The sequence below is a fragment of the Peromyscus californicus genome, unplaced genomic scaffold (genome assembly GCF_007827085.1).
Source record: "Peromyscus californicus insignis strain IS unplaced genomic scaffold, ASM782708v3 Scaffold_3__1_contigs__length_106647218, whole genome shotgun sequence".
In the NCBI taxonomy this organism is placed as follows: domain Eukaryota; kingdom Metazoa; phylum Chordata; class Mammalia; order Rodentia; family Cricetidae; genus Peromyscus; species Peromyscus californicus.
This window is the reverse complement of record NW_026294551.1, coordinates 47,666,070-47,692,916: the sequence shown is the minus strand read 5'-3', so window position 1 is coordinate 47,692,916 and position 26,847 is coordinate 47,666,070. Positions and strand designations below refer to the sequence as shown.

At 45.0% G+C, this 26,847-nt stretch overlaps 1 protein-coding gene and 1 non-coding gene across 6 annotated transcripts in view; one reads left to right on the top strand and one right to left on the bottom strand.

Annotated features, from left to right (window-relative positions):
• Smyd4 (SET and MYND domain containing 4) overlaps nucleotides 1–26,847 on the top strand; it is a 70,355-nt gene that overhangs the window by 40,411 nt on the left and 3,097 nt on the right. For 3 of the 5 annotated variants that reach the window (XM_052756040.1, XM_052756039.1, XM_052756041.1), the window contains 7 exons: nucleotides 2,115–3,276; nucleotides 17,630–17,812; nucleotides 18,307–18,470; nucleotides 20,825–20,957; nucleotides 21,775–21,891; nucleotides 22,018–22,141; nucleotides 23,514–23,654. In XM_052756040.1, the coding sequence (XP_052612000.1) occupies nucleotides 2,115–3,276; nucleotides 17,630–17,812; nucleotides 18,307–18,470; nucleotides 20,825–20,957; nucleotides 21,775–21,891; nucleotides 22,018–22,141; nucleotides 23,514–23,654 (2,024 nt within the window). The other 2 variants (XM_052756042.1, XM_052756043.1) reach the window with 2 other exon arrangements.
• Nucleotides 5,495–5,597, bottom strand: LOC128123493 (U6 spliceosomal RNA). Its single transcript, XR_008222676.1, has one exon. It is a non-coding gene; the product is annotated as a U6 spliceosomal RNA (small nuclear RNA).

Below are 26,847 nucleotides of genomic sequence, written 5' to 3'. Positions count from 1 at the left end.
GTACCAGGTGTCATATAGGCATGTGGTGCACAGACATACATGCAGGCAAAACATATACACATAAAATAGCAGTTTAAAAGAAGAAACTAAATAAGTAAGGGATGCTTAAGATTATCCCTCTTGGCTGGGCAGTGGTGGCACACACCTTTAATCCCAGCACTCGGGAGGCAGAGGCAGATGAATCTCTGTGAGTTCGAGGCCAGCCTGGTCTACAGAGCGAGTTCCAGGACAGGCTCCAAAGCTATACAGAGAAACCCTGTCTCAATAAACAAACAAACAAACAAAGATTATCCCTCTTCTTACAGCTCTTCTGCAGTAAGTATGGAGAGTATGAAAGCGAAAGCCTTTCTTCTCAGCCCGTAATTGCTGCAGCAAGAACAGAAACAACAGAGGAGCATTGTGTCCTTGGAGCTGAAGTTGGGAACTGACAAAAGTCAGATCTGTTTTTGGAAGATACCCAAAGCCTCTGAAATGTGTAGTAGAAAGGCCTAAGGACAAGCTCTGAAATATCATCCTACCCATGTAGAAATTCTACATAAATGCAGTTACACACTGGAATTGAAGGCTGTTGGAGTAGTCACATGTTCACACTCGATGCCCTTCACAGTAAACTAGAAGAGCAAGAATCTCTCTGGGCATGGTAGTACACAACTGTAATCCTAGCATGGACAAGGCACGCTATGGGTTTGTAGCTAGCCTGGGCTACATAGTTAATACTGTCCAATCAGAGCTGCTACTAACAACTGAAAAGCAAAAATCTAGTAATCTGGGATTTTATATATATATATATATATATATATATATATATATATATATATATATATATGTTTTGTTTTATTTTGTTTTTTAATGGAGTGTGCAAGATGTCTCTGATTTTGTTCAGATGGCTACAGAACCAGGAAAACCTGCTGCTGTTGCTATTAATTCATAACATACTGCTATGATTTGACTTCTACTATATCTGTAAGTGTGTATATGTGTGTGTGTATATATATACATATATATATAATTTGAATTTGGGGAAGCTTTAGCTGTGCTGTCAGCTTTGGAAAACAGCATCCCAGTTTACCATGTTAAATTGACATTGTACAGAAATCAACAGCCATATTGGTCTAGACACATTAAACTTAATTTTTCCATTTATATAGAAGTAATACACTGTATTAAATATTCAGAGTCTTATCTACATGAGTTTGATCATAGAAAATAACAAAATATTCTCTAAAGAAAAAAGATCCAAGAATCTGACTCTGTTTGTCCTGGCACTTACTCTGTAGACCACGCTGGTTTCAAACTCACAGAGATCCACTGTCCTCTGCCTCTAGAATGCTGGAATTAAAGGTGTTCACCATCAAACCTGGCAAAGTCTACCTTGACTCCCTTTAATTTTTTAAGACTTTTTTGCTCTTAAAAAAACAGAACTAGGGTGCTGGAGAGATAACTCAGAGGTTAAGAGCACTGACTGTTCTTCCAAAGGTCCTGAGTTCAATTCCCAGCACCCACTTCTGGTGTGCAAGGTTACATGGAGGCAGAATGTTGTATACATAATAAAAAATAAATAAATCTTGAAAAAAAAAAAAAAACCAGAACTATTGAGCTGGTCTCAGTGAGACAGGCTTCATCTTTAATCTCAGCACTCAGGAGACAGAGATAGGCCTGTGGGTTTGTGCCAGCCTGGTCTACATAGAGAGTTCTGGGCCAGCCAAGGCTATAGCAAAACTTTGTCTCAAATCAAACAAACAAACAAACAAACAAAAAACCCAGAACTGATTAGTAAGAAAAATTAGATGTAATACTCTCAACAAGTATTACTAGTCACTCGATGAAAAGGTCACACAGGTGCTGAAATCAGTCCCCAGCATAAGGAAGGAAAGAAGAAAGGAGGAGAGGGAAGAGGGGAAGGAAAGGAAGGGAGAGGGAAGGAAGCGGGAGGGAGGGAGGGAGGGAGAAAAGGAAAGACCAGGAAGCAGAGCAGAGGATGTAAATTAAGGCCTAAGCTCTCGATCGAAACTGTCCACTTTGATGACCCTCTGCGTGCCCGTGGTTTTTCAGTTGTCAGTACATAGGAAAGAGTAGAAATCAAGAGTCATCCTGGAATTTCCCTTTGTTTTCAGGCATGTCTTAAAGACATAGTGAGAGCAGGAATGCATGGGTATCCTGAAAGACTGCAACCCAAGATGATGCTGCGGAAGACGGAATGCCTGGTGAACCTGGGGAGACTACAGGAGGCGAAGCAAACCATCGCTGCCCTTGAAAGCAGCCTCACTGCCAAGCCAACACTGCTACCTTCCTCTCATCAAATTCTGCAGAGGAGCCTCCATCATCTGAAGGTGAAGATCCAGGAGAAGGAGACTCTCCCAGAAACCTTCCCAGCAGCTCTCGGCAGAGCCTTTGAGGATATGGCCCTGGGGGAAGAGAACAGACAGATTTCTGGGGCATCCCGCTCTGTCAGCTTACACACAGACCCTTTGAAAGGCCGCCATCTAGTTGCCACAAAAGACATTCTCCCAGGAGAACTCCTGGTGAAGGAGGATGCTTTCGTAAGTGTCCTTAACCCAGGAGAAATGCCACCACTGCATCCTGGCCTAGAAAACAAGTGGGAGACCAGAGTTACCAATGGGGACCTCTACTGTCACCGGTGTCTGAGGCACACTTGGGCCACAGTACCCTGCGGCGGCTGCAGTTATGCCAAGTATTGCAGCCAGGAATGTATGCAGAAGGCGTGGGAGTGTTACCACAGCACAGAGTGTCCTCTGGGGGCGCTGCTTCTCACGCTTGGGGTCTTCTGCCATGTGGCGCTGAGGATGACTCTTTTAACCAGATTTGAAGATGTTGACGGAGTTCTCAGGATGCTTTCTGATGAGACTGGAAACAAGGACATCTGTTTACCTGGAAACAAGAATCTGGTCAAGACACTTGACTATACAAGTCAGGGGGAGAGTGAAGAGAACTGCAAAAAGGGTGAACCCCCAGTTCCTGGGTGCAGTGCCAATGGGAAGTATGAAAGTAATTATAATGCCATCTTCAGCCTTTTGCCTCACACTGAGAAACACAGCCCGGAACACAAATTCATCTGTGCCGTCAGTGTCGCTGCGCTCTGCAGGCAGCTCAGAGCAGCCAGCTCGCAGACCCAGACCGTGAGCTTCAAGTCCTCCACGGGGAGAGCTGTGACTCCAGGATTGTGTGCAGACGTGACTGTTTGGGGACTGGCCATGCTGCGACACATGCTGCAACTGCAGTGCAATGCCCAGGCGATAACCTCCGTGTGGCACACAGGTGAGACAGAAACCGCTGCTTTTTCTAGAGCTCGTGTTTAAGGAGGCAAGGACTATGAAGGAAGACGAGCGTCAAACGAGTGAGTCAGTGACCTGAGAGGAGAACCCAGCTGTCTTATATTACCATTGTACTGTCAAGAAGCTTTGTGTGCACTTCTGTAATCCGACCTTGCGAGACAGACAGAATGATGAGGAGTTCAGGACGGCCTCAGCTGTATAGCAAGTTTGAGGTTAGTCTCGGCTACATGAGACCCTGTCTCTTAAAAACTTAAGGAGCCAGAGCTGGTGGTGGCCCACGCCTTTAATCCCAGCAGTTAGGGGCCAGGCAAGCGAATCTCTGAGTTCAAGGCCAGCCTGGTCTACAGAGTGAGTTCCAGGACAAACAGGGCTACACAGAGAAAACGCTGTCTCAAAAAAAAAAACCTTATGGAGCCAGGCATGGTGGCACATGCCTTTAATCCCAGCACTCGAGAGACCGAGGCAAGTAGATCTCTCAGTTCAAGCCAGCCTGGTCTATATAGCAAGATCCCCATCAGCCAAGGCTATACATAGTGAGATCCTGTCCCAAAAGTTAATAATAATAATAATAATAATAATAATAATAATAATAATAGCTGATTAATTAAAATTTAGAGACTGAAATATTTTTAAGCTTTTATTTATTTTCTCAGTGCTATGCATGTGCAATCACAGGAGTCAGTTCTCTCCCGCCATGTGTGTCCTGGGGATCAAACTCAGGTGGTCAGGCTTGGCGGCCCCGTGCTTCTCCTTCCTCAGCCATCTCCCAGCCATCTCCAGTGTTTTCATTGAGTGATCTTCATTTTGTCAGAAAATGCCTTTGAGGCCTGCGGAGATGGCTCAGTGGGGGATGCACTTGCTCTGCAAGCATGAGAGCTGGAGTTCGGATCCCCAGGACCCAGGCAGACGCTGAGCAGGTGTGGCAGCCTGCCTGTGATTCCAGCACAGTGGAGAGAAACAGGGTCCCTGGAGCAAGCTAGCTGACCAGACTAGCCGGATTGGCAAGTTCTGGACTTAAGGGAGAGACCCAAGCTCAGTGTGTGTGATGGAGAGTGAGTGATAGAGGAAAATCCTTAATTAACATCAGTTGCTGACCTCCATGGGCAAGCCCACACACACACACAGACACACACACACAGAGACATGCACAGACATCACACACATATATGAGGGGGGTGGGAGAGAAAGTGCTGTTTAAGTTTTTTGTTTGTTTTGTTTCGTTTTTTGCCTAGTGTGGTGGCACAGGGCTTTAATCCCAACATTTGGGAGGGAGGCAGGAAGCTCTTTGTGAATAGGAGGCCAGCTTGGTCTATATAGCAAGCTCCAGGACAGCCAGGACTACATATAGACAGACCCTATCTCAAACTAACAAATAAACAAAAAGGTTTATTTTATATATATGAGTGTTTTGTGTATGTCTGGGTACCACATGTGTGCCTGGTGTCTGTAGAGGCCAGAAGAGGGCATCAGATCCCCTGGAACTGGAGTTACAGACACTTAGGAAGCACCGTGTGGGTGCTAGGAATCCAACCCAGGTCCTCTGAAAGAGCAGCAAGTACTCTTAACTGCTGGGCCATCTCCTCATCTTCTTTTCTCTGCTAAATGGGAGGAAAGGAGATAAAACCTAGGGTTTACTGACAGATTAACACTGTTAGCCTAACTAAACTGTAGAAGCTTACTTTTCAGACTTCTCATGTGATATTGTCCAGATTTTGCTATCCTTTTTTTTTTTTGTGTGTGTGTGTGTGTGTGTGTGTGTGTATGTCTACAGATCTTAATTCAGCTGCCAAATTATACAGTATGTAGGCATTCTTTGGGACATGGATCTTTTGCCCATTTTAAAGTAATGGAATTTGAAAACTAGCGTTTATGTGGCCCATGGTCCTATCAAACCACATCTCAAGTTAGTCTCTGTTTTCTTTTCTGCCTTCTTTCCCTCTTTGAACCACTGCTACAAAAACATCCAAATCTATGCTAGAAAGATGGCTCTGCTAGAACAGTGCTTGTCTCTAAGCCTGTGGACCTAGTTGTTTTGCTTTGCTTTGGTTTGGTTTTTGGTTTTTCGAGACAGGGTTTCTCTGTGTAGTCCTGGCTGTTCTGGATCTCACTCTGTAGACCAGGCTGTCCTTGAACTCAGATCCACCTGCCTCTGCCTCCTAAGTGCTGGGTTTAAAGGCATGCACCATCACCACCTGGCTGAAATAAAAATGGAACACTTCACAAATTTGCATGTCATCCTTGCCCAGGGGCCATGCTAATCTTCTCTATATCATTCTAATTTTTTAGTATATGTGCTGAGAGCATGAGGTCCTGAGTTATATCCTCAGGACCACATAGTAGAGGAGAGAACCAGCTACTTCTACACAAGCTGTCCTCTCCCCTTCATACACACATGGCATGTGCTCCCACCCCACACAGAATAAATGAATATTGGAATATCCAAAATCGCTGCATATTAGTGGCTGCTCCTGTATTTTTGAGGTCCTCTGTGTTTTTAAATTAAGAACACTGTTCACATAGTGGAACAGTGTACTAGTAATTTTTGAAATGGTATAAACCATCATTTAGGGGGGAAAACTTTTTAAACTTCTGAGTGTGAGAAGGACAGACAGAGGGGCTGTGTGAAGGTTAGGGGACAGCTCTTAGGAGCTGAATTTCTCCTATCTGTTTTTGAGGCAGAATCACTCTTGTTTCTGCCCCTGTACTTCATACATTCCACTTCTATTTCTACCTCTCATCTTACTCTAAGCATGCTGAGCTTACAGATGCCAGCCACCACTTAGCATGGGCACCAGGATCAAGCTAAGGGCACCTGGCATCTGGCTTACATGGCAGGTGCTTTACCCACTGAGCCATCTTGTGTTTTCACAAAGCAAAAGATAATCAATGAAAATGAGTCTGTCATGTAAAATGTAAGTGGACAATCAGGCATGGGGGTGCACACCTTTCATCTCAGCATTCAGGAAGCAGGGTGTATCTCTGTGAACTTGAGGCCAGCCAGGGCTACCTGGTGAGATGCTGTTGAGAGAGAGAGAGAGAGAGAGAGAGAGAGAGAGAGAGAAAGAAAGAGAGAGAGAGAGAGAGAGAGGAAAGTAAATGGGCTAAACTCTCCGGCTAAGCACTCTTTTTAAGTGAATCAGAAAACAGAAAATTAAGATTCTTCTGTATTCCATTCACAAAAGTGACTGCTGTAACAATATTTGGGCATGTCAAGAATCACAAGTAAACCAGGGCATTGGTGTTAATATGAAATAGAATGCAAAGTAAGATATATAATAAATCAAAACATTTTATTTTTATGAAGGAAACTTTCCATACTGAAATATATTATCAGTGTTAGCTCTCAGAAACAGAGATTGTATCTATAAAACAAAAATGGTTAAGTGTACAAGAAGGAGCTTGGCAAAAACTCCTTTGTTGTAAGAAAATTTAGTGTGCCGTTCTGACTTTGACTGGGCAAATATATTAAGGATCTCGAAACCAAGATTACATAATAACCTGGGGATTTGGTAGCTCTATCTATCTATCAAAACTTGGACCTCATAGATCAGAAGTCACAAACTTTCCGTGAAGCACCAGATGGTATAAACATTTCAGGATTTGCAGGCCGAATGCTTTGTTACAGCTGTGCATCTCTGCTGTGTAGCCCGAAAACAGCTGTGAGTAATGCACAGTCACAAAAGTGAGCCTGCCTGATTTCTGTCCAAGTGCATTATAGACACTGAGAGCTCGAGTTTTGCAATTTTCCATGTTCAGAGTTATTCTAGGTTTGTTTTCAACTACTTAAACATTAAAAAAAAACCCACAAAACCCAGCTGTGAAAATGGTTCAGTGAGTAAAATGCTGTCATACAAGTTTGAGAACCTGAGTTTGGATCCCCAGAAACACCTGAAGCTGGGTGAAGTAAGGTCCTCTGTAATTTCACTGCTCCTATAAGTAGATAGGAGGTAGAAATAGAGCAATTCCTGAAAGCTCCTGGGTCAGCTGGTTTGGCATGCACAGCACTGAACAGCAAAGAGAACCTGTTTCAGGTGTGTCTTACGGTTTCTATTGCTGTGTGAGACACCATGACCACGGCAACCCTTATTTTTATTTGTTTATTTATTATGTATACTGTGTTCTGTCTGCATGTATACCTGCAGGCCAGAAGAGGGAGCCAGATCTCATTACAGATGATTGTGAGCCACCATGTGGTTGCTGGGAATTGAACTCAGGACCTCTGGAAGAACAGTCAGTGTTCTTAACCTCTGAACCATCTCTCCAGCCCCCTTATTTTTTTTTTAAAGATTTATTTATTTTATGTGTATGAGTACTCTATCTGCATGTATGCCTTTATACCAGAAGAGGGCACCAGATCTCATTACAGATGGTGGCTCACAACCATCTGTGAGCCACCATGTGGTTGCTGGGAATTGAACTCAGGACCTCTGGAAGAGCAACCAGTGCTCTTAACCTCTGAGCCATCTCTCCAGACCAACCACGGCAACTCTTAAAAAGGAAAACATTTAATTGCGGTGGCTCATTTACAGTTTCAGAGGTTCGGTCCATTGTCATCATGATGGGAAGCATGGTGGTGTGCTACATCTTGCAGGCAACAATTAGTCAACTGACTCACTGGGCACTATCCTGAGCATAGGAAACCTCAAAGCCTGCCCCCACAGTGACATACTTCCTCCACAAAGCCATACCCACTCTAACAAAGCAACCCCTCCTAATAGTGCCACTCCCTGTGAGATTATGGAGGCCAGTTACATTCGAACTACCACAAGGAGGAAGATGAAGGCTGACACAGAGGTTGTCCTCTGACCTCCCTACACGTGTGTACACTCACACCCACACTCAGGCACAAATGCGCAAGCACACACACACACTGAGTATGAAAACCATTATTAGGCCACAGGCTATACACAAATAGGCAACAGGTAGGAATTAGCCCACAGACCACAGTTTAAAGATTCTTGACATAGACTGAGATCTGGTAAACCTAACAGTCTCTGGATAGGGGCTGGGGACGTGGCTCAGTGAGTAACATTCTCTAGCTAGGGAATTATATCAGGAAAGTGGCTCAGTGAGCAGTGTGTGCTGTGCAAGTGTGAGGACCTGAATTCAGATCTGAAGCACCCACAGAAAAAGCTGCATGCTCTTGTCACCCCACCAGTAGGAGGCAGAGGCAGGAGGATCCAAGGCACTTCCTCCCCAAGCAGTCTAGCCAATCAGTGACCAATGGTGAACCAGTGAAAACCCTAATCTCGAAAACTAAGATAATAAGGTGGAGTGCACTCCAGAAAGACACCCTGTGTCAGCCTCTGGGCCCAGCAAGCATACTTAGGGGTACACATACTCGTCATGTCAGAGAATTCTGTAGTCAGGCCTGGTAGTGCAGGCTCTGTATTCCCAGTTACTACAAAAGTGAGTCAGTGGTTCAGAGCACTGGCTGCCTTCCAGAGGATCCGAGTTTGATTCCCAGCACCCACATGGTGACTCACAACTGTCTGTAACTCTCTCAGGGGATCTAACACTGTTTTCTGGCCTCTGTGAGCACCAGGAATACATGGAGTGCACATAAATCCAAGGGAAACATCCATGCAGATAAAAATAAATATGTGAAAATTGAAAAAGAAGCAGCACTTGCTGCTGCAGAGTCAGGAGGATCCTGAGCCCAAGACCTGCCTGAGCTAGAATGAGTTCAAAGGCAGCCTGAAGGGGTCAGTGGCTAGGGACGTGTCAAGTGGGTAAAGCACTAACCCAGCCATGTGAGGCCCTGAACTCAGTCTCTAGTGGGGGGGTTGGGGAGAGAGGACATCTGTCTGTCATCAGTGTAGGGGAGGAAAAATTCCACAGAAAGATTAGCATCTTCAGCCAGGCATAGTGACACATAGCTGTAATCTAGGCACTCAGGAAGCTGAGGCAGGCTTGTAACAAAGTAACACCAGCACACTTGTCTACACCCATAGTCCAGCTACTTGAGAGGTTTAGTCAGGATCATTTGAGCCCAGGAGCTCCAGGCCAGCCTGGGCAACATAACAAGACTCCGCTTCCTCTTTTAAAATTACATAATTTTAGGATACTAAATTTAAGAATGTTACATAGATGCAACTTTTAGAAAATATAAATTGCCTTAATTGTTCTAGAAGTAGAAAAACACTTTGTAAAAAAAAAAAATCAAGTTATCAAAATAGTTCTGTTAGGCCCTGACAAGATAGATCAGTGGTCCTAAATTCTATTCCCAGCCACCCACATGGTGGCTCACAGCTCCCTGTAACTCCAGTCCCAGGTGGTGCCACGCCCTCTTGTGGCCTCTGCAGACACTGCATGCACACAGTCGGCAGACATACATGCCCTGACAAAGAGAACCCATTTCAGGAGATGAAGACTGACGGGGGAGTTGTCCTCTGACCGCCATACGCACATGTGTCATGTGAGTTCTTTAAAACTTTTTTTAATTATTATTTTTCCGTGCTACAGGTTGAACCTAGGGCCTTACCCATGGCAGGCAAGCACTTCGACACGGAGTTACAGCCCAGGCCTATTTGTTTTTACTTTGAAATTTGCCACCAGGCCTCATAAGTTCTTCAAAACTTTGACTCAGCATATTTGACCATAACTTTCGGAAAGAAGAAGGAGCAGAGCAGAGCACAGCTGGAATCCCAGCACTTGGGGGTGGCAGGAGAAGGAGAAGGGTCACCCTACACTGTATGAAGAGTTCAGGGCCAGCCTGGGATATACAAGAGCCTGCCAGAAATACAGTTGAAAGGGGCTCTCGAACTAGGTCATTTCCTAGGGCGAGGACACACACACACACACACACACACACACACATACAGACTGGGGAGCTGCTAGAGAGAAGGCTTATCAGATAAAAGCATATACTGCTCTTGCAAAGAGCGTGGGTTTCACACACACACACACACACACACACACACACACACACACACACAGTATAAAGACATACATATAAAATAAAAATACTTTTTTAAATTTTGAGACAGGGGTATAGCCCTGGCTGACCCGGAACTCATTATGTAGACCAGACTGGCTCTGCCTCCAGAGAGATCGCTGTGAGTTCAAGGCCAACCTGGGCTACAGAGTGAGTTCCAGGAAAGGCGCAAAGCTACACAGAGAAACCCTGTCTCGAAAAAACCAAAAAAAAAAAAAAAAAGGGTGTGCACTACCTGTTTATTTTATTTTAATATTTGTTAGATTTATTTATTATTTTATATATACAAGTGCTCTACCTGCATGTATGCTTGCACACCAGAAGAAGACATCAGATCTCACTGCAGATGGTTGTGAGCTACCATGTGGTTGCTGGGAATTGAACTCAGGACCTCTGGAAGAGTAGCCCGTGCCCTTAACCTCTGAGCCATCTCTCCAGCCCCTATTTTTAATATTTTTATTATTTATTTTATATATAAGAGTGTTTTGCCTGCTGTGTGTATGTGCATTACCTTCATGCAGTGCTTAAAGAGGCCAGAAAAGGGTATCAGATTTCCTGGAACTGGAGTAACAGACGGTTGGTAGGGAGCCACCAAGTGGGTGCTGGGAACCAAACCCAGGTCCCCTGAAAGAGTAGCAAGTACTCCTAACTTCTGAACTACCTCTCCAGCCTCTATTAATTTTTTAAAATTTTATTTTATTATTTCATGTGTTTGGGTACTTTGCTATATATATATGGTTTCGTGCCACTTGCATGCCTAGTACCCAAGGAGAACAGAAGAGGGCATTGGATCCCCTGGAACTGGAGTTACATATGTTTGTGAGCCACCACCTAAGTGCCTCTTACCTCCATATGTGCACCAACGCACATAATAACAATAATAAAGTTTTAAAGGGAATGGATGTTTAAAAATAAAGCCAATGTGGAACAGTTGTGCATACCCATAGTCAGTTCTGGGAAGGCTGAAGGAGGACCACAAATTCAAAGCTAGGGGGCAAAACAGACTGGAGATAGAGCGCCAGTCTGTTAGGATGCTTGGGTGTGGTGGCACACACCTTTAATCCAGCACTCAAGAGGCAAAAGCAGGAGAATAATCACAGGTTTGAGGTCAGCTTGGTCTGCAGCAAATCCCAGGCCAGTCAGGGCTGTGTGGCAGGGCCTCTCCAAAGGACAGACAGAGGCCAGCAAGTACTGGACTGCACTCTGAGACCCTCTCAAGCAAAACCAAACAAATGCATATGGAGCTTGTGAGAGGCAGAAGTTAAACATGCTGGACGTAGTGGTGCACACCAGTACTTGTGAGGTAGAGACAGGAGAAAGTTCGGTCTTCTTGGCTATATAAATGAATTTGAAGTCAGCTTTGGCTACATGAGACCTTGTCTCAAAAAATAATTTATTAAATTTTAAAAATTAGGAGCCTCTAAGGGACTGGAAAGATGAGGACCTGAGTTCAGATCCCTAGCACCCATGTAAAAAGCTAGGCGTTGGCGATATGTGTCTGTACCCCTAGGGTGTGGAGAAGCAGACAGACATCTGGAACTCACTGCCTAGTGAGCCTAGCCCTCATCAGTGAACCCTAGATTCAGACAAAAATCTGTCAAAAACAGTAAGTTGGGACTAGCAAGATGGTCCTGGGGGTAAAAGTACTTGCCTAGCACACTGAGTCTCATCCCTGGAGCTTATGTGAAAGCTGATGGATAGAACCGACTCCCACGTGTGTGCCATGGCACATGTGCACCCATACTCTCATACATGTTAGTAATAAAAAATAAGACATCTGAGAACGTTTGATGAAGGCATCCAACATCAACCTCCAGACTCCACATGTACACATGTGCTCCATACCACACAAATAAATCTACACACCAAGAGATATAGATATAGATTTATATCTTCAATGATAGACATGATGGCAGCACACTTGTAATCCCAATATTTGGGAGAATGAAGCAAAAAGATTACAAACTGAAAGCCAGTGTATGATATATAGCAAGACCTTGTCTCAAAAAATAAACAAGGCAGGGTAGTGCATGTCTTTAATCCCAGCTCTTGAGACAGAGACGAGTAGATCTTCGTGAGTTTGGGGCCAGCCTGGTCTCCATAGTGAATTACAGGCTGTCCAAGGCTATACAGTAAGACCCTGTCTCAAAGAAAAATAATTTTAAAGAATAAAAATGAAGAGCTTCTGGACAGCTGAACACGTGGCAGTTCCTGGAAGTGGTATACCCAGAGAGGGCTGAAGTATAGATCTCCTTTCCCGTTTGTAGCTCCCCTGCATTCATGTCTTGACTTTTGTCATATGGAGACACCAGTAAACATTTAGAAGAGTCCGTGATGAATTGCTAAGAAAAGGCAATAGGTTTTGCTCTCTCACTGACAGGGCATTGGAGGGCAATCCCCACAGTCAGAATTCAGCAGATAGGCTCACTAGAGCCCTGCTTACCACAGCCACCCAGGAAGCAAGCTAGCTACTGGGTGATTGATGGATGCAAACCCTGGAAGAGGAATACCATGAGCATGATGTCTGCCAAAACCAGCAAAACAAAAGGCAGTCTACAAGGAAAGATGTACGCCATTTATTTCTAAGTGGAAAAGAAGTGTAGTATTCAGAGTATGATATATATGATATATATATATATATATATATATATATATATATATATATATATATATATATATATATATATATATATATATATATATATATATATACCTGTTAATGGCCAGTGAGATGGCTCACCTGGTAAAGAAGCTTGCTCTTGCCAAGCCTGATGACCTGAGTTTGATCCCAGGGTTCCCCATGGTAGAAGGAAAGAACCGACTCCCCAGAGTTGTTCTTTGACCTCCACACCCATGCCATGTACACACACAAATAAGTATAAGAAAAAAATTAAATATACGCCTAATTTTCACGTGCTCAGGCCTCATGTTTATGTAGCAAGTATTTTACCGACTAAGCCATCTCCTCAAGCTCCAGAAGCTCCTGGTTTTTAAAATATTTAACTGAAAGGAGCTGTAGCGATAGCTCAGTGGTTAAAAACACTGGCCACTCTTTCAGAGGACCTGGATTCAGTTCCCAGCACCCACATGGCAGTTACCGTGTGTAACTCCTTTTCCAGGGGATCTGACACCTTCTGGCTTTGAGGGCACTGCATACATGCAAGCAAAATACTATAGACATAAAATAATAATACTTAACTGGAAATAAATTTTTGAGGCAGAGTCCCTGGTAGCCCAGGCTGGCCTACAACTCATTTACATAGCTGAGGAAGGCCTTGAGCTCATGACCCTCTTGCCTGCATGTCCCATGTGCTGGGATGCACTACCATGCCCAGCAGAATTTAACTTGTGACATCATGCAGTCTGTATGTATTTATTTTGTTCTGGGTGTATGTGTGTCAGAGATCAAACACAGGGCTTCGTGCTTCCTAGCAACTGAGCTACACCCACAGCCTCTTGATGAAATTTTTGTAAGTGCACATGAGCAAGCACATTATCATGACAAAAAAGGTCAGTCTATACCCACTCTATAGAAGTTAAATCGAGATGCCATTCTGCCTATGAGATTGGCAGTCGTTTTGTTGATGTCCTGATTAGTTTTTGTTAACTTGGTGCACACCTAGATATGTCTTGGAAGCAGGGATCTTAATTGAGAAAATACCTCCATAAGATTGGCCTGTAGGCAAGTCTGATTAATGGTTGATGTGGAAGGGCACAGATCACTGTGGGTGGTACCACCCCTGGGCAGGTGGTCTGTGGTGTATATAAAAATAGGCTGAGCAAACCAGGAAGCAGCACTCCTCTATGGCTTCCATTTTAGTTCCTGTCTCCAGGTTCCTGCCTTGAATTCCTGCCCTGACTTCCCTTAGTGAAGGCATGTCACCTGAGAGTTGTAAGAAGAAATAAACCCTTTCCTCCCCAGGTACCTTTTGGTCATGGTGTTTTATCTCTCAACAGTAGAAACCCCAACTAAGATACTTGGTTTGCTTTTGAATTACATTTTGAGTGCATTTTAGATCAATTTTTTAAATGGCCATGGCATATTATGTGAAAAGAAATTACTTACAAATCACCATGTGTCCTTGTCACAAATTATGTTAGAAGTTCCGTCCACCAGGTATGATGTTCCATGCCTACAATCTGAGCACTCAGGAGTCTGAGGCAGGAGGATGGTGAACTCAAGGCCAGCTTGGGCTACATAGCAAGATCCTATCCAAATAATAACAGTAATAATTCCATACCTAGAACTAGAAGGGCCGTGGCAAAGACAACATATCCAAACACTGGACCTGCTAATTGGACTTTAGATAACAGTCTTTGTCTCTGTCATTTCCAGTTTCTAATTTTTGCATAACTACCATGTATTCTTTTTGTAATTTTAATTGGTTTTTGTAATAATAGAAACAATCTAAGTGCTAAGAGTATTTCCATAGGAACATGTTTAAGGCACTTGATACATACTGCAAATTTGCCCTCCAGGTGAGTCGTACCAGTTACATGCCACCAGCAATGTTCGCTCTCATTTTTTTACTGTCTAATTCTGTTTCAGTCTATTCATAGTTCTAATCTCGTTATATCCCTTTTTATTGTTTCTTTGGGGTTCCAACACCTCCCAGTTTAGTGTTCTCATTGAATTTCATTAGCAGCTGTTTCATTAGTGGCACAGAAGAAGGATTAAAGCGTTAACTAGGATAGACTTTGACAAAAACCTATAAAAATGTGTGTTATTATCTTTGCATAAATTCTTTTTAATCAAAGTCCTCAAAAACCTCTCTCTGTTCCCATCTCCAGGGATAGGTCTGGCCACTGATGATATTCTTGGTAGAGGGGTGTGTGGTTCTGTCCCCGTAGGAAAGGCACATCTGTGATGCATCTGGATTCATGTCTTAACAAGCCTTGATGAGGCTTTGTGTGGTCTGGAATCAGCTAACTGCCCTTTGGGTTATTTCAGTTTGGTCCTGGTCATCTCCACACACTTCTCATTACAGACTATTTATCAGGGTAGCTGTGTCCTAGACATGCAAATGAGTCTTTCTGTTGTTCTCCTTCTACTTGAGTCCCATTTGAAATGTACCAGGGAACACTTTTAAACCTGAGGTACACTCCTGCTAGAGAAGCACTCACACTTATTTTTATATACAAAATGTCACCCATTAAATTTGGTTGATAAGGTGCATACATACCCTCTCTTCCTATTATCTCCACTAATAGATGACTAATGCAAAATATTGAGTAATTTTTAAAAATCAATACTCAATTTTTTAGAAATAATTAGAGAGACATTCAACTCTGACACCAACACCCACTCAGTTCCTGAGCCTACTTCTGCTCGAGGATGGTCTATAAATAACTCACATTACTCACTGTGGTGCAATCAGTTTTTCCTGAGAAAATTTTAGCAACTGTTCTAATACAGACTGCCAGTTATCAGTAGTTGAGAATGCAAGTCAACTTTTAATTATGCAGACGCTGATTATTCAGATGACAAACTGTTCGTGCCCTGTACTGCTCCTGCCCGCTGCCTACCTTTTAGCATTTGCACTGCTCATTAGCACGTCTTCCAGAAGGTAGGCATTGGAAGCGAGGAGAGGGACTCAAATCAGCCGAGCACTTAGGAGAAGCTCTGATGAAAGATTTTAATGCAGTTTGTACAACTATTGACTAAAATTGAGTCATTTGGATTCCCTGCGAATTGTATTTACATGTTCTGTGCTTGTCCCCCATAGCAACAGATAATAGAATTGTCTGCAGAGAGACAACATAATTCTGATATTTAATTTTTCCTTTGTAGAACATTTTTACATGATGGTTCGTGGTGTTTTCTTTGTTCATTACATTTGTATCCAGACCAGTTACTTCTCTGATAAACAACTAGTTGAGATTCCTGGCACATGTACAGTGACAGCACAGTGATCTGATAGTTTCCCAGGTTTTTAGAAAACTGTGTCCCTTTAAGTATCAGTTTTCACATCTCAACCGGGTTGTTGGAAATAGGATTTTCCTCCTTCTTAAACTGAGGCTGTGATCTTAATTGAAGCCTTTCTAGGTAGCCAACTTGACATATCTCATACTACTCCTGGCTTGTGTTTGGCTATTAGAAAAACCCTTGTAGGTGTGCAGTCCTTCTAGGAGCCTCTGGTTAAGTGAAATTTGAGTGGGAATGGAGTTTTCTTTGTCCTGGACTGTTGTGTCACACTTAGGAGTTCTCTGCCCCCTCTAGTCTATTGCTGTCTGTCTCCCCATTGGCAGAAAACCTTGCCATATATTCCCACATGGTAGTTATCTGCTTCTGAACTTTGGCCTGAGAAAAACTGCATAACAAATCAATTAGCATTTTGTTTGAAGAGCATGTAGGCTGTTAGAGTTTGGATCTTACCTGTCACCCACAGATCCTCTTGCTAGATAGAACCTTGACCACCGCTAACTTTTGGGAGGCAGGGAACAGTGGAAGGAGACCTCCCCAGTGCCTCTTCTCTCGCTTGTTTTGGTTGGGTTTTGGATTTGGTTTTGATTCTGTTTTGTTTTGTCTGAGCCAGGATCAGTTTTGGGTCCCAGGCTGATCTTCTTGTCCTAGCCTCTCAAATGCTAGGATTACAAGCATGCATCAGTCAGCTTACCTTTCCTTTGCTTCTTTAAAATTGATTTTGCCATAGCAACAGAAACCTAACACGAACATAGCTGTGCACATGAGTGTGAACAACTCACGTATGCGTGAATGTTCATGCAGACACATCACTGCCTAGAGGCCCTTTTTCTCCCTTCCATACCTGCAGGTGTCTGAATTGGCTGAGTGTACTGCAGAGAGGTTGTCTGGGACGTAAGACTGCCTTCAGTAAAACACGTACAGATGGTTTGCTTACATGAGACTGCAGAGCAGTTTCCAAAAAGGTTAGACAAAGGGCAGGATAAAGAAGGCTGAGTGTTTTATACACACTTAAGTCTGTGTAAGTATATAAAATGTGCTATACTAGCTAGGACACTTATTCCAATAACTAACCAAAGACCAGTTAAACAAAAGCACCCAGACTTTAAAAATCTTGGGGAGATAATCCCAGGGGTAGTATGGTTCTGCATCCTGTGAACATTATGAAACTCTAGAAAGTTCCCTACTGATAATCCCTTTTTTATTATTTTTTATAAATTCTAATATTGGGATTTTTGAGTGACACACAGGCATAATGGTTAGGCTCCAGCGGACTTTTCATGGACTCATTCACTTTGCTTCCTGGGGACCAGAGTTTGCTATGAGTCATGTTACATCCGATTTATATTGGATCCGGCTGCGGAGCCATGACTCAGATGGGCTTCAGGCCCAGCTGCTCAGTTCATCTTCTGAGAATAGATGTAAGGACAGGACAAATGTCCTGATGCATATTTCTTTCTGTTCTTGCACTTTCAGGGTCTAAAGAGAGCATCATTACCGAGAGCAGGCAGGTACGCCTTGCCACAGGCGTCTTTCCTGTTGTCAGCCTCCTGAACCACTCCTGCAGCCCCAACACTGGTGTGTCCTTTGCTAGCACTGTCGCCACCGTCCGGGCAGCACAGCACATCCGAAGGGGACAAGAGATTGTGCACTGCTATGGTGAGCCAGCCTTTCCTTCTGCTGCCCTGCGCTGCCCCACCTGCAAAGGACAGGTGGACAGGAATGAGCAGGCCCTGAGCCGGTGCCGCCGCTTGCCTATCCTCCGTGTTTTCCCTGGAAAAGACAGTGCATCCTTAGGCCGATAAAAAAGGTCTTCTGGCCATAATAAAAAGGCCTGTTGAGGGCAGTGAGCCATGTCTCTCAATGCTGAATTCCTGTAGACTACATATCCTGAAAATAGGCTAGGAGCATCTTCTCGGCTTCTTTTTCTTCCTGCCCTAGAAGCTTGGAAGCTTATCCACTTCTACCCATGTGTTGTTGTTTCTTTTGAGATGATAGGATAGTGCCCAGCCTCACATACACTAGTGTCTGTCACTGAGCCAGACCCCAGCCCAGTTCTGCCATTTCAGTCCCGTGATGAATACCCCAGCCCCTCTGTTGAGTAGTCTTTGACTCTCTTCATGTGAGAGTTACTGTGGGTGATCTCTCTCCAGGGCCTCATGAGAGCCGGATGGGTGTTGCTGAGAGGCGGCGGAAGCTGAGTTCTCAGTACTTCTTTGACTGCAGCTGTCCAGCCTGTCACACTGAGACGCTCAGAGCAGCTGCAGAGCCCAGGTGGGAAGCCTTCTGTTGTAGCACGTGCAGAGCGCTCATGCAGGTAAGTCTTCTCTACTGTTCCAGAGGTCAGTGCTCCGGCCCAAAGGAGTCACTGAGAGAAACCACTGGGGGTTTATCAAGAACACTGTTATTACTTCCATCTTAGTAAATCATCTAAACATGTTGCCCGACCCTGAGAACAACCACAGGGTCAGGTTGGATTTAGTAATGTTTTCCTTACAAATGACACAAAATCTTAACTTTGACCCAGTGGAAGAAAAAAAAAAACTAGAAATATACTTGCTCAAATAAATCACGGGAAGTTCTGTATCAGATCTGGTAGTTGGCTCACACCTGTAACCCCAGCACCCAGAAGGCTGAGGCCCTAGCTAATAAAACAACATCCCAGAGAACAGTTTCAGATCCAGCTTAATCAGGGGCTCAGATAACATCACCAGCACCCAGATTTTGTCTTCTCAACCCCATGCTCTGTGCTAGCCTCACCAGACACACTCCGCTCGTATGGTGACAAGATGCTTGTCACCACCTCAGCCTCCTGTCCACCTAGCCCAATAGGATGAAAACGTATGCCAGTCCAAACCAGTCTGACCAGAAGTCTTATTGTGTGTCATTGATGCAGAAACTGGGAAAATCCAACCCAGAGAGTTTTCCTTCAGCCATTTGACCCAGAGGAAGGAACCACATCTGAGCCCCTCAGCTAAGGACATTGACCTTGGGAGAGGGAGCATAGATCCTTAGAGAAATTGAGCTGCTATTGCCAGAAAATGGCATAGACACTGGAGTCTTCAACAGTCCTGCCCAGATGAAAAATGTTCTCCACTACCAGAGGATGGCATTCTTGTTAGGAATATTGTAAGTGGAATTAGTTATGTTCAGAAGCTAAAATCGTAAACCCAAGGGTCGAATATGAGGTCTTACCTAGCACTTTTTGTTTTGTTTGTTGTTTTAGCAGGGTCTCGCTGTGTAGACCAGGCTGGCCTGGAACTCACAGAGATCCACCTGCCCTCTGCCTCCCAAGTGCTGGGATTAAAGTTGTGTACCGCCATGCTGGGGCCTAGCACCCTTTTATATTAGTTCCCCCTCACTCTTGCTCTCTTGAGACGGGGTTTCATTGTGTATTCCCAATGTCTTAGTTAAGGTTTACTGTTGCTGTGAAGAGACACCGTGACCATGGCAACTTTATAAAGAAAACATTTAATTGGGATGACTCGCTTACAGTTTCAGAGGTCATCATGGCGGGGAGCATGGTGGCATGTAGGCAGATATGATGCTGGAGTTGAGTGCCCTACATCTTGGCTCAGAGGCAACAGGAAGTCAACTGTCACATTGATTGAAGCTTGAGAAAAGAGACCTCAAAGCCCACCCCCACAGTGACACACTGCCTCCAACAAGGCCACACCTCCTAATAGTGCTGCTCCCTTTGGGTCCATTTTCAAACCACCACACCCAACTAGCCTAGAATTCATTTCATAGTCCACAACGGCCTCAAACTTGAGATTCCCCTGTCTCAACTTCCCAAGTTCTGGGGTCTTTACAGGCCTTTAGAACTACACCTGGCTTTCTCCAATAGATTTTTTTTTTAAATTTTTATTTTTTTCAGAGCTGAGGACCGAACCCAGGGCCTTGCACTTGCTAGGCAAGCACTCTACCACTGAGCTAAATTCCCAACCCCTAGATTATTTTTTTAATGATTTATTTATTTTTATTTTATGTGCATTGGTGTTTTACGTAGTATGTATGTCTGTGTGAAGGTGTCAGATTCCCTGGAAGTAGAGTTACAGACAATTGTGAGCTGCCATGTAGGTGCTGGGAATTGAACCCGGGTCCTCTGAAAGAACAGCCAGTGAGTGCTCTTAACCGCCGACCCATCTCTCCAGCCCCTCCAGTAGATTCTTAATAAGGTGATTCTATCCTTTGAGCCATATCTCTTCCTCTTCCCTTCTCCCTGCAAGGATGGTCTAGAACTCATTGCATAACCCCAGCTGGCCTCAAACCCGTCATCTTCTGCCTCTGGCTCCCAAGTGCCACTGTTATAGCAGTGTGTCACCACATCCCGCCTTCTATGACTGCGTTTCTTATGGTTTTTTTTTTTTTTTTCAAATAACCAATATACATATGTTCATCATCTAAAGGCCTGTTCCCCAGAAGGGATGGGGGGGCTGCTAAGGTGTAAAGGATTACAGACTATATCGTTTCTGTCCCAAAATGAAATCTTGGCATGGGATCAGCTACTGCTCTCATCAGAATTGCTATTAGACCGAATTCACTCAGGCCTTGTTTGCAATGTGTTAGTGCAGGAGTCTCTTTCCCGTCAGGTCAGTGACCCTGTGCATGCAGCATGCAATGCTGATAACTGCTCTGGCTTAGGAGTAAAGATAGAACCGGCTTCCACAGGGAAATGATGTGCTGAGCTGCAGCAACGAGTCTTGCCCAGAATCCGTCAGCAAGGACCACCTGGTCTCCCGCCTCCAGGACCTTCAGCAGCAGGTTTGCGGGGCCCAGAAGCTCCTCCGGAATGGTAAACTAGGTGAGGCTGACTGCTGCTTCGGCCCTCCAGCCTCTTCCCTGTTGTTCATGCTGCTGTCAAGACTAGTCCTCAGTAAATGAACGAAGACTTGGATTTCATTATCCCAGCACCAGCCACAAGATGGCCATATAGGCCAGGGAGACCAAACCCTAACCAGCTCTAGTCCAGTGTCCTTGAAAGAGTGCCCGATGGTTTAAGCTGTTATAGATAGTTCCAGTACCTCGAGCACCAGAAAGACTTTCTGACTTCCATGAGCTTTGTGTGGCCCCAGAAGTCCCATGTCATTTATCTTAACTCTCAGCCTGATGACTGACCATCTGGGGAAGATTGCTCTGCCCTCAGCCGCCGCGGTGGACCCTGCTCGGAGCTGGTGCTGTGGCTCAGGGCAGAGCTTTCATAGCTAGCCTCGGCACGAAGAGAGGGAGAGAGGGAGCCCTTCTTTTCAGAGGGGGATTTGTGAAACTTGCTATTAGACCCTGACGTGGTAGGACTCTATTTCACCTGTTTCAGCCAAGATTCTGAAGTTGACCTTGAGCCTAGAGTCAAGAGAAGTAATGATTACAGGTGGGCTGTGGAGTTGGTTATACTGGGAATGGATGTGAGGGGCCTGGAGTAAATGTGGAGAGGCCCCATCTAGCACCTTTTTCTCCTGAAAGAGAAAACGTAAGGGACAGCAGCTTTCCTGGAATGCTGGCTTGTTGACTCAGGGAAATAAGGGGGTATTTCCACATTGGCCCAGCCAGTAGAGAACCTGTAATCTGGGCTCTCGTGTCCAGGTCTGTGTCTGTCGTGAGGTGTTTTTCCTTTGACTCAATAGAGCAAGCCATTCAACAGTTATTGGGATGCCGGGAGGCTGCCGAGAGCTTCTTGTCAGCAGAGCACACCACTGTGGGGGAAATTGAAGATGGCCTGGGCCAGGCCTATGCTGCCTTAGGTACGTAGCCTCGTGTTCACTTGTGGCCCTGCTCAGTCTCTTTGGCTCTCCCTCCATTCTGCTTTCCTCGCCCTGAGAGCCTTGGGCAGATGGTGGTTCTTTTCTGAAATGAGACTGTTCCCACAGGAGACTGGCGAAAGTCTGCTGCCCATGTCCAGAAGAGTGTCCATGTGGTTGAAGCTCGCCATGGGCCATCCAGCGTTGAGATTGGCCATGAGCTCTTCAAACTGGCCCAAGTCTTGTTCAATGGGTAGGTCTTTCCTCTTCGTAGCCAGGGCACATACTGTTCTGTGTTTTACTAGGCACTTCAGTGGATGACTTTTGCTACAGTGTGTGTTTTAAGCGTGTTGAAGCTCTTCTATTTCCTGTGTAGGACAGAGCCTTGCCCTCTGCCTCACTGACAGACTTGAAGCTTTGACTTTCCTCCTGAGAGATGTGGAGAAAGCTCTTAGATCTGAACCGAGTTTCCCAGGGAGGGCTTCCAGGCAGCCTCACCCGCCTGCTAGCATTCCTCTCAGCTGAATCACACCTCCCTTGGCTTTCCAGCCACTCTCAACTCCAGGCCCTCTGCCTTTTCCCTGGTTTGCATCCTATTCCTTTTAAAGCAGTTGTTTTCAAGCAGAAGGAATTCTGCCTTCAGATGGCACTGGCCAGTGTCTGGAGACAGTTTGGATTGTTAGGGTTGAAGGAGGGGGTGCTGCCAGCATTAGTGGGTCAAGGCTCCACCCGCAGTGCACAGGACAGCCTCCACGTGGAGTCACCCAAGTTACGTCCGGGGGAGAATCCCTGCTTTCAAGGTTAAAAAGGCAGCTGAGGGAAAGGCTGCAGCTGAGGGAAAGGCTGCAGCTGAGGGAAAGGCTGCAGCTGAGGGAAAGGCTGCAGCTGAGGGAAAGGCTGCAGCTGAGGGAATGAATGGCTGCAGCTGAGGGAATGGCTGCAGCTGAGGGAAAGGCTGCAGCTGAGGGAAAGGCTCCGTCGGTAGCACCTTTGCCTAGCCTTCCCGAGGCCCTGGGTTCCATCCCTGCACTGCACACACAGACAAGAGCGGAGTCAGTGCGCTAGCTGGTCCTGCACCCAGTGCTGCCACTGAGGTCACTTGAAGTGAAACTTGTCCCCACTGGTAGTATTTCTATGTGGGTAGCATACCTCCAGCTTGATTAAAAACTCATTAGTGTACATCGATAAGGGAAAGGGCTAGCTTAGCCCTGCTCCCCGAGATAGAAACAGCATGTTTGGTCAGAGAGAAGGAAGGACACAGAATCAGTCAGGTGGGACATGGGCACCCTAAAGTGAACACCTCTGGATAAATGTTGATTACGGTTTTAAAATGTGCCTGTTTTTCTCGAGGTTCTGGAGTCTGTCTTTCACACACACACACACACACACACACGCACACACACAGAGTTTTCTCAAACTCTGCTTTGCTGTATGCTTGTGAAAGTTTCTTATCTGTCCTTTTAGATGGTAAGATCCTGGAGGGCGTGGTGAATGTAGACCCTTTGTGCCCTCCATGAGATCTGGAGGATGGAATGGACTTGACCCTTGTGTCCTCTGTCCAGAAAGGAGTTGGCTTTCATTTTGACTGAGTGAGTGAACTGACCAGTTTTCCTCCCTTGGTTCAGCTTGGCAGTCCCTGAGGCTCTGAATACCATACGGAAAGCGGAAAAGATCCTGTTGGTGCAGTGTGGCCCTGAGAGTGATGAGGTCCAGGAGCTCCGGGAGATGAAATCCTGTTTACTGGACCTGTCGTTCATCCCTTCGGGGTAGAGTACACATTCAGCCCACAGGGAGGGAACTCTGGCACATGAGGTAAAAAGGCCCTGTTGGTCTGGAGCTGTCATCAGAAAGGACAGGACCTGCCCAGCTGTCCTAAGCTGTGTCCTGATGGCAGGGAGCACTTGGGAAACACGATGGTCGAGAAGCACCGTCCTGATGGCTGCTGTTTGCAGGAAGTAACTGCCCTCTGATAGAAACTCCCCATCCCCAGAAAAGACTTACACCAGCCAGGCGGTGGTGGCGCACGCCTTTAATCCCAGCACTCGAGAGGTAGAGGCAGGTGGGTCTCTGTGAGTTCGAGGCCAGCCTGAGTTACAGAGTGAGTTCCAGGACAGGCACCAAAACTACACAGAAAAACCCTGTCTCTAAGAGTTACACCAGCGTCTGGAAGCTGAGTACTTTCAAGGGCCGCAGATGATCTGCAGGCAGCTGATACTAGCCTAGGGTTTTGGCTTCATTTCATCTCATGAAACGATGAGTCTGTCTCCCTGGAACATTCCCCTGGTTTCTGGTGGTAATGAGTGCTGTGTACCACTCCAGTGGGAACTTCAACTCTTGGTCTTGTATTGTAATTGAAAAACAACACACAACAAGAAATCGGTGTGACTCTACTCAAGAGACACACAGGTATACTTACAGTATCCTGCTTCCCTAAATTCTTCCTTAAAACTGGTGGTATATAGTCTGTGAATGGAGAAATAAACATGGGGCTGTCTTACTGTTGGGCAGTTTCTTCCTGAGATGGCAACTCTGAATTTGTTTCCTACCAGTTTTCTAATTCTTCTTTTTTTTTTTTTAATTTTATGTTCATTGATGTTTTACCTGCATGTATGTCTGTATGAGGGTATCAGAAGTCCTAGAACTGGAGTTACAGACAGGTGTGAGCTGCCATCTGGGTACTAGGAATTGAACCTGGGCCCTCTGGAAGAACAGCCAATGCTCCTAACCTCTGAGCCATCCCTCCAGCCCTGCAGTTTTCTAATTTTTTTTTTTTTTTTTTTTTTTTTTTTTTTTTTTTTTTTGGTTTTTCGAGACAGGGTTTCTCTGTGTAGCTTTGCGCCTTTCCTGGAACTCACTTGGTAGTCCAGGCTGGCCTCGAACTCACAGAGATCCGCCTGGCTCTGCCTCCCGAGTGCTGGGATTAAAGGCGTGCGCCACCACCGCCCGGCTGCAGTTTTCTAATTTTATTCGCTGGCTTTCATTGAATCTTCTTGGCAGACTCACTATCCAGGTATTAATAAAAGTCAAACGCGAAGGAATGATATTATAACACATACCTCCTTTCTGAGTTATTTATTAGCAAACCTGAAAGTAGACAACTCAGTTTGCTTATTTGAAGACAGGCTCTCACTCTGTAAGCCAGTGTAGCCTCAAACATGTCATCCTCCTGCCTCAGCCTTCCAAGTACTAGCTTTAAAAGTAATGGGTACAAAGAGTCTACCAAACCTTCCATAAGGAGCTGGGGGTGTAGCTCACTGGTAGAGTGTGTGGCTCATGATTGCGTCCCCAGATCCCTGCCCGCCCCCGTGCTGAGGTTGTAGACATTGCTGCTTATGGTTTCAGACTGAGACAGACGGGAAGGAGGCTGCCCCTTTCCTCACGGGTGTGTAGTGGTGGTCCAGACCCCCAGAGTCAGGTAACTGTGGGATTTTTCTGACTGATCCTTATTACGTTATCACTGGTGACCAGTGTGTTCCGATGAGTTAGTAGAAAGAAAACCAAGTTCATACGCACTGCTCTTGAGAACTTGCCCACCCTGGCCATGCCCAAGAAGTGGCTGTTAGTTGCCATGGCGTTACAGTCAGGAAATAAATAGCCCTGAAGATGCCTGACAGCAACTTTCCAGGAAGCTGAGTGATGGAAGATAGTTAGCATTCAAACATTTGGGGAATGGAAAGTGGTCAGAATTTGATTCTCCTACAGTCTATTAGCTTACTCTGACAAAGAGGTTTGTTTGTTTGTTTTTGAGGTTTATTTGTTTATTTATTTATTACACACACACACACACACACACACACTCACGCGTGTGCGCGCGCGCGATATTATGCCTGCATATATGCCTGCACACCAGAAGAGGGCACCAGATCTCATTATAGATGGTTGTGAGTCATCACGTAGTTGTTGGGAATTGAACTCTGGACCTCTGGAAAAGCAGCCAGTGCCCTTAACCTCTGAGCCATCTCTCCAGCCCCACCCAACCTGTAAGATTTTTTTGGTAGGGTTTTTTCAGGAAAAAACTTTAGTCATACAGACGGTTCTATTGTTATTCCAGTCTAAACACATACTGTGTGTTTTGTTCCTAAGAGCCTGTTACCTCTGTAAAATATGTACTCTTCCTCAAAGGATACGTTTAGACTTTTACATATTAGGCTTTATTTTATATATATCTATGGAAGCTTTTTTAAAATGCTTTGTAAAATAGTTATTTCCTAAAGTTATAAAGTATGTCTCTTTATAACTTTATATAAAGATGGCTCAGTGGACTGCTCTTCTGGAAATACTGAGTTTGTTTGCCAGTACCCACATGGCAGCTAACAGCCATTTGTAATTCCAGTTCCAGAGGTCCATTGCCCTCTTCTGGCCTCTGTGGGCACTGCATGCTCATGGTTCACATAAAATATAAATATATAAATATAAATGCAGGCAAAACAGTCATACACATAAATAAAAACTAAAAATAAATCTCTCATTGTCTCATGTAACCTTAGCTTGAGAATTCCTGTGCCAGCCTTAAAATCTACCATGAGCTGCCCATGGTAGCAACCCACCTATAATCTCAACACTCAGGAGGCTAGACAAGATGATCAAGAGTTAGAGGGCAGTGTGGGCTACAAGAAATCTTGTCTCGCCGGGCGGTGGTGGCGCACGCCTTTAATCCCAGCACTCGGGAGGCAGAGCCAGGTGGATCTCTGTAAGTTCGAGGCCAGCCTGGTCTCCAAAGCGAGTTCCAGGAAAGGCGCAAAGCTACACAGAGAAACCCTGTCTCGAAAAACCAAAAAAAAAAAAAAAAAAAAAAAAAAGAAATCTTGTCTCAAAAATGAAAAGGCTGAGCTGGGCATGATGGCGCACACCTTTAGTCTAAGCACTCAAGGGGCAGAGGCAGGAGGATCTCTGAGTTCTAGGTCATCCTGGTCTACAAAGCACATTCCAAGACAGCCAGGGCTGCATAGAGAAACTCTA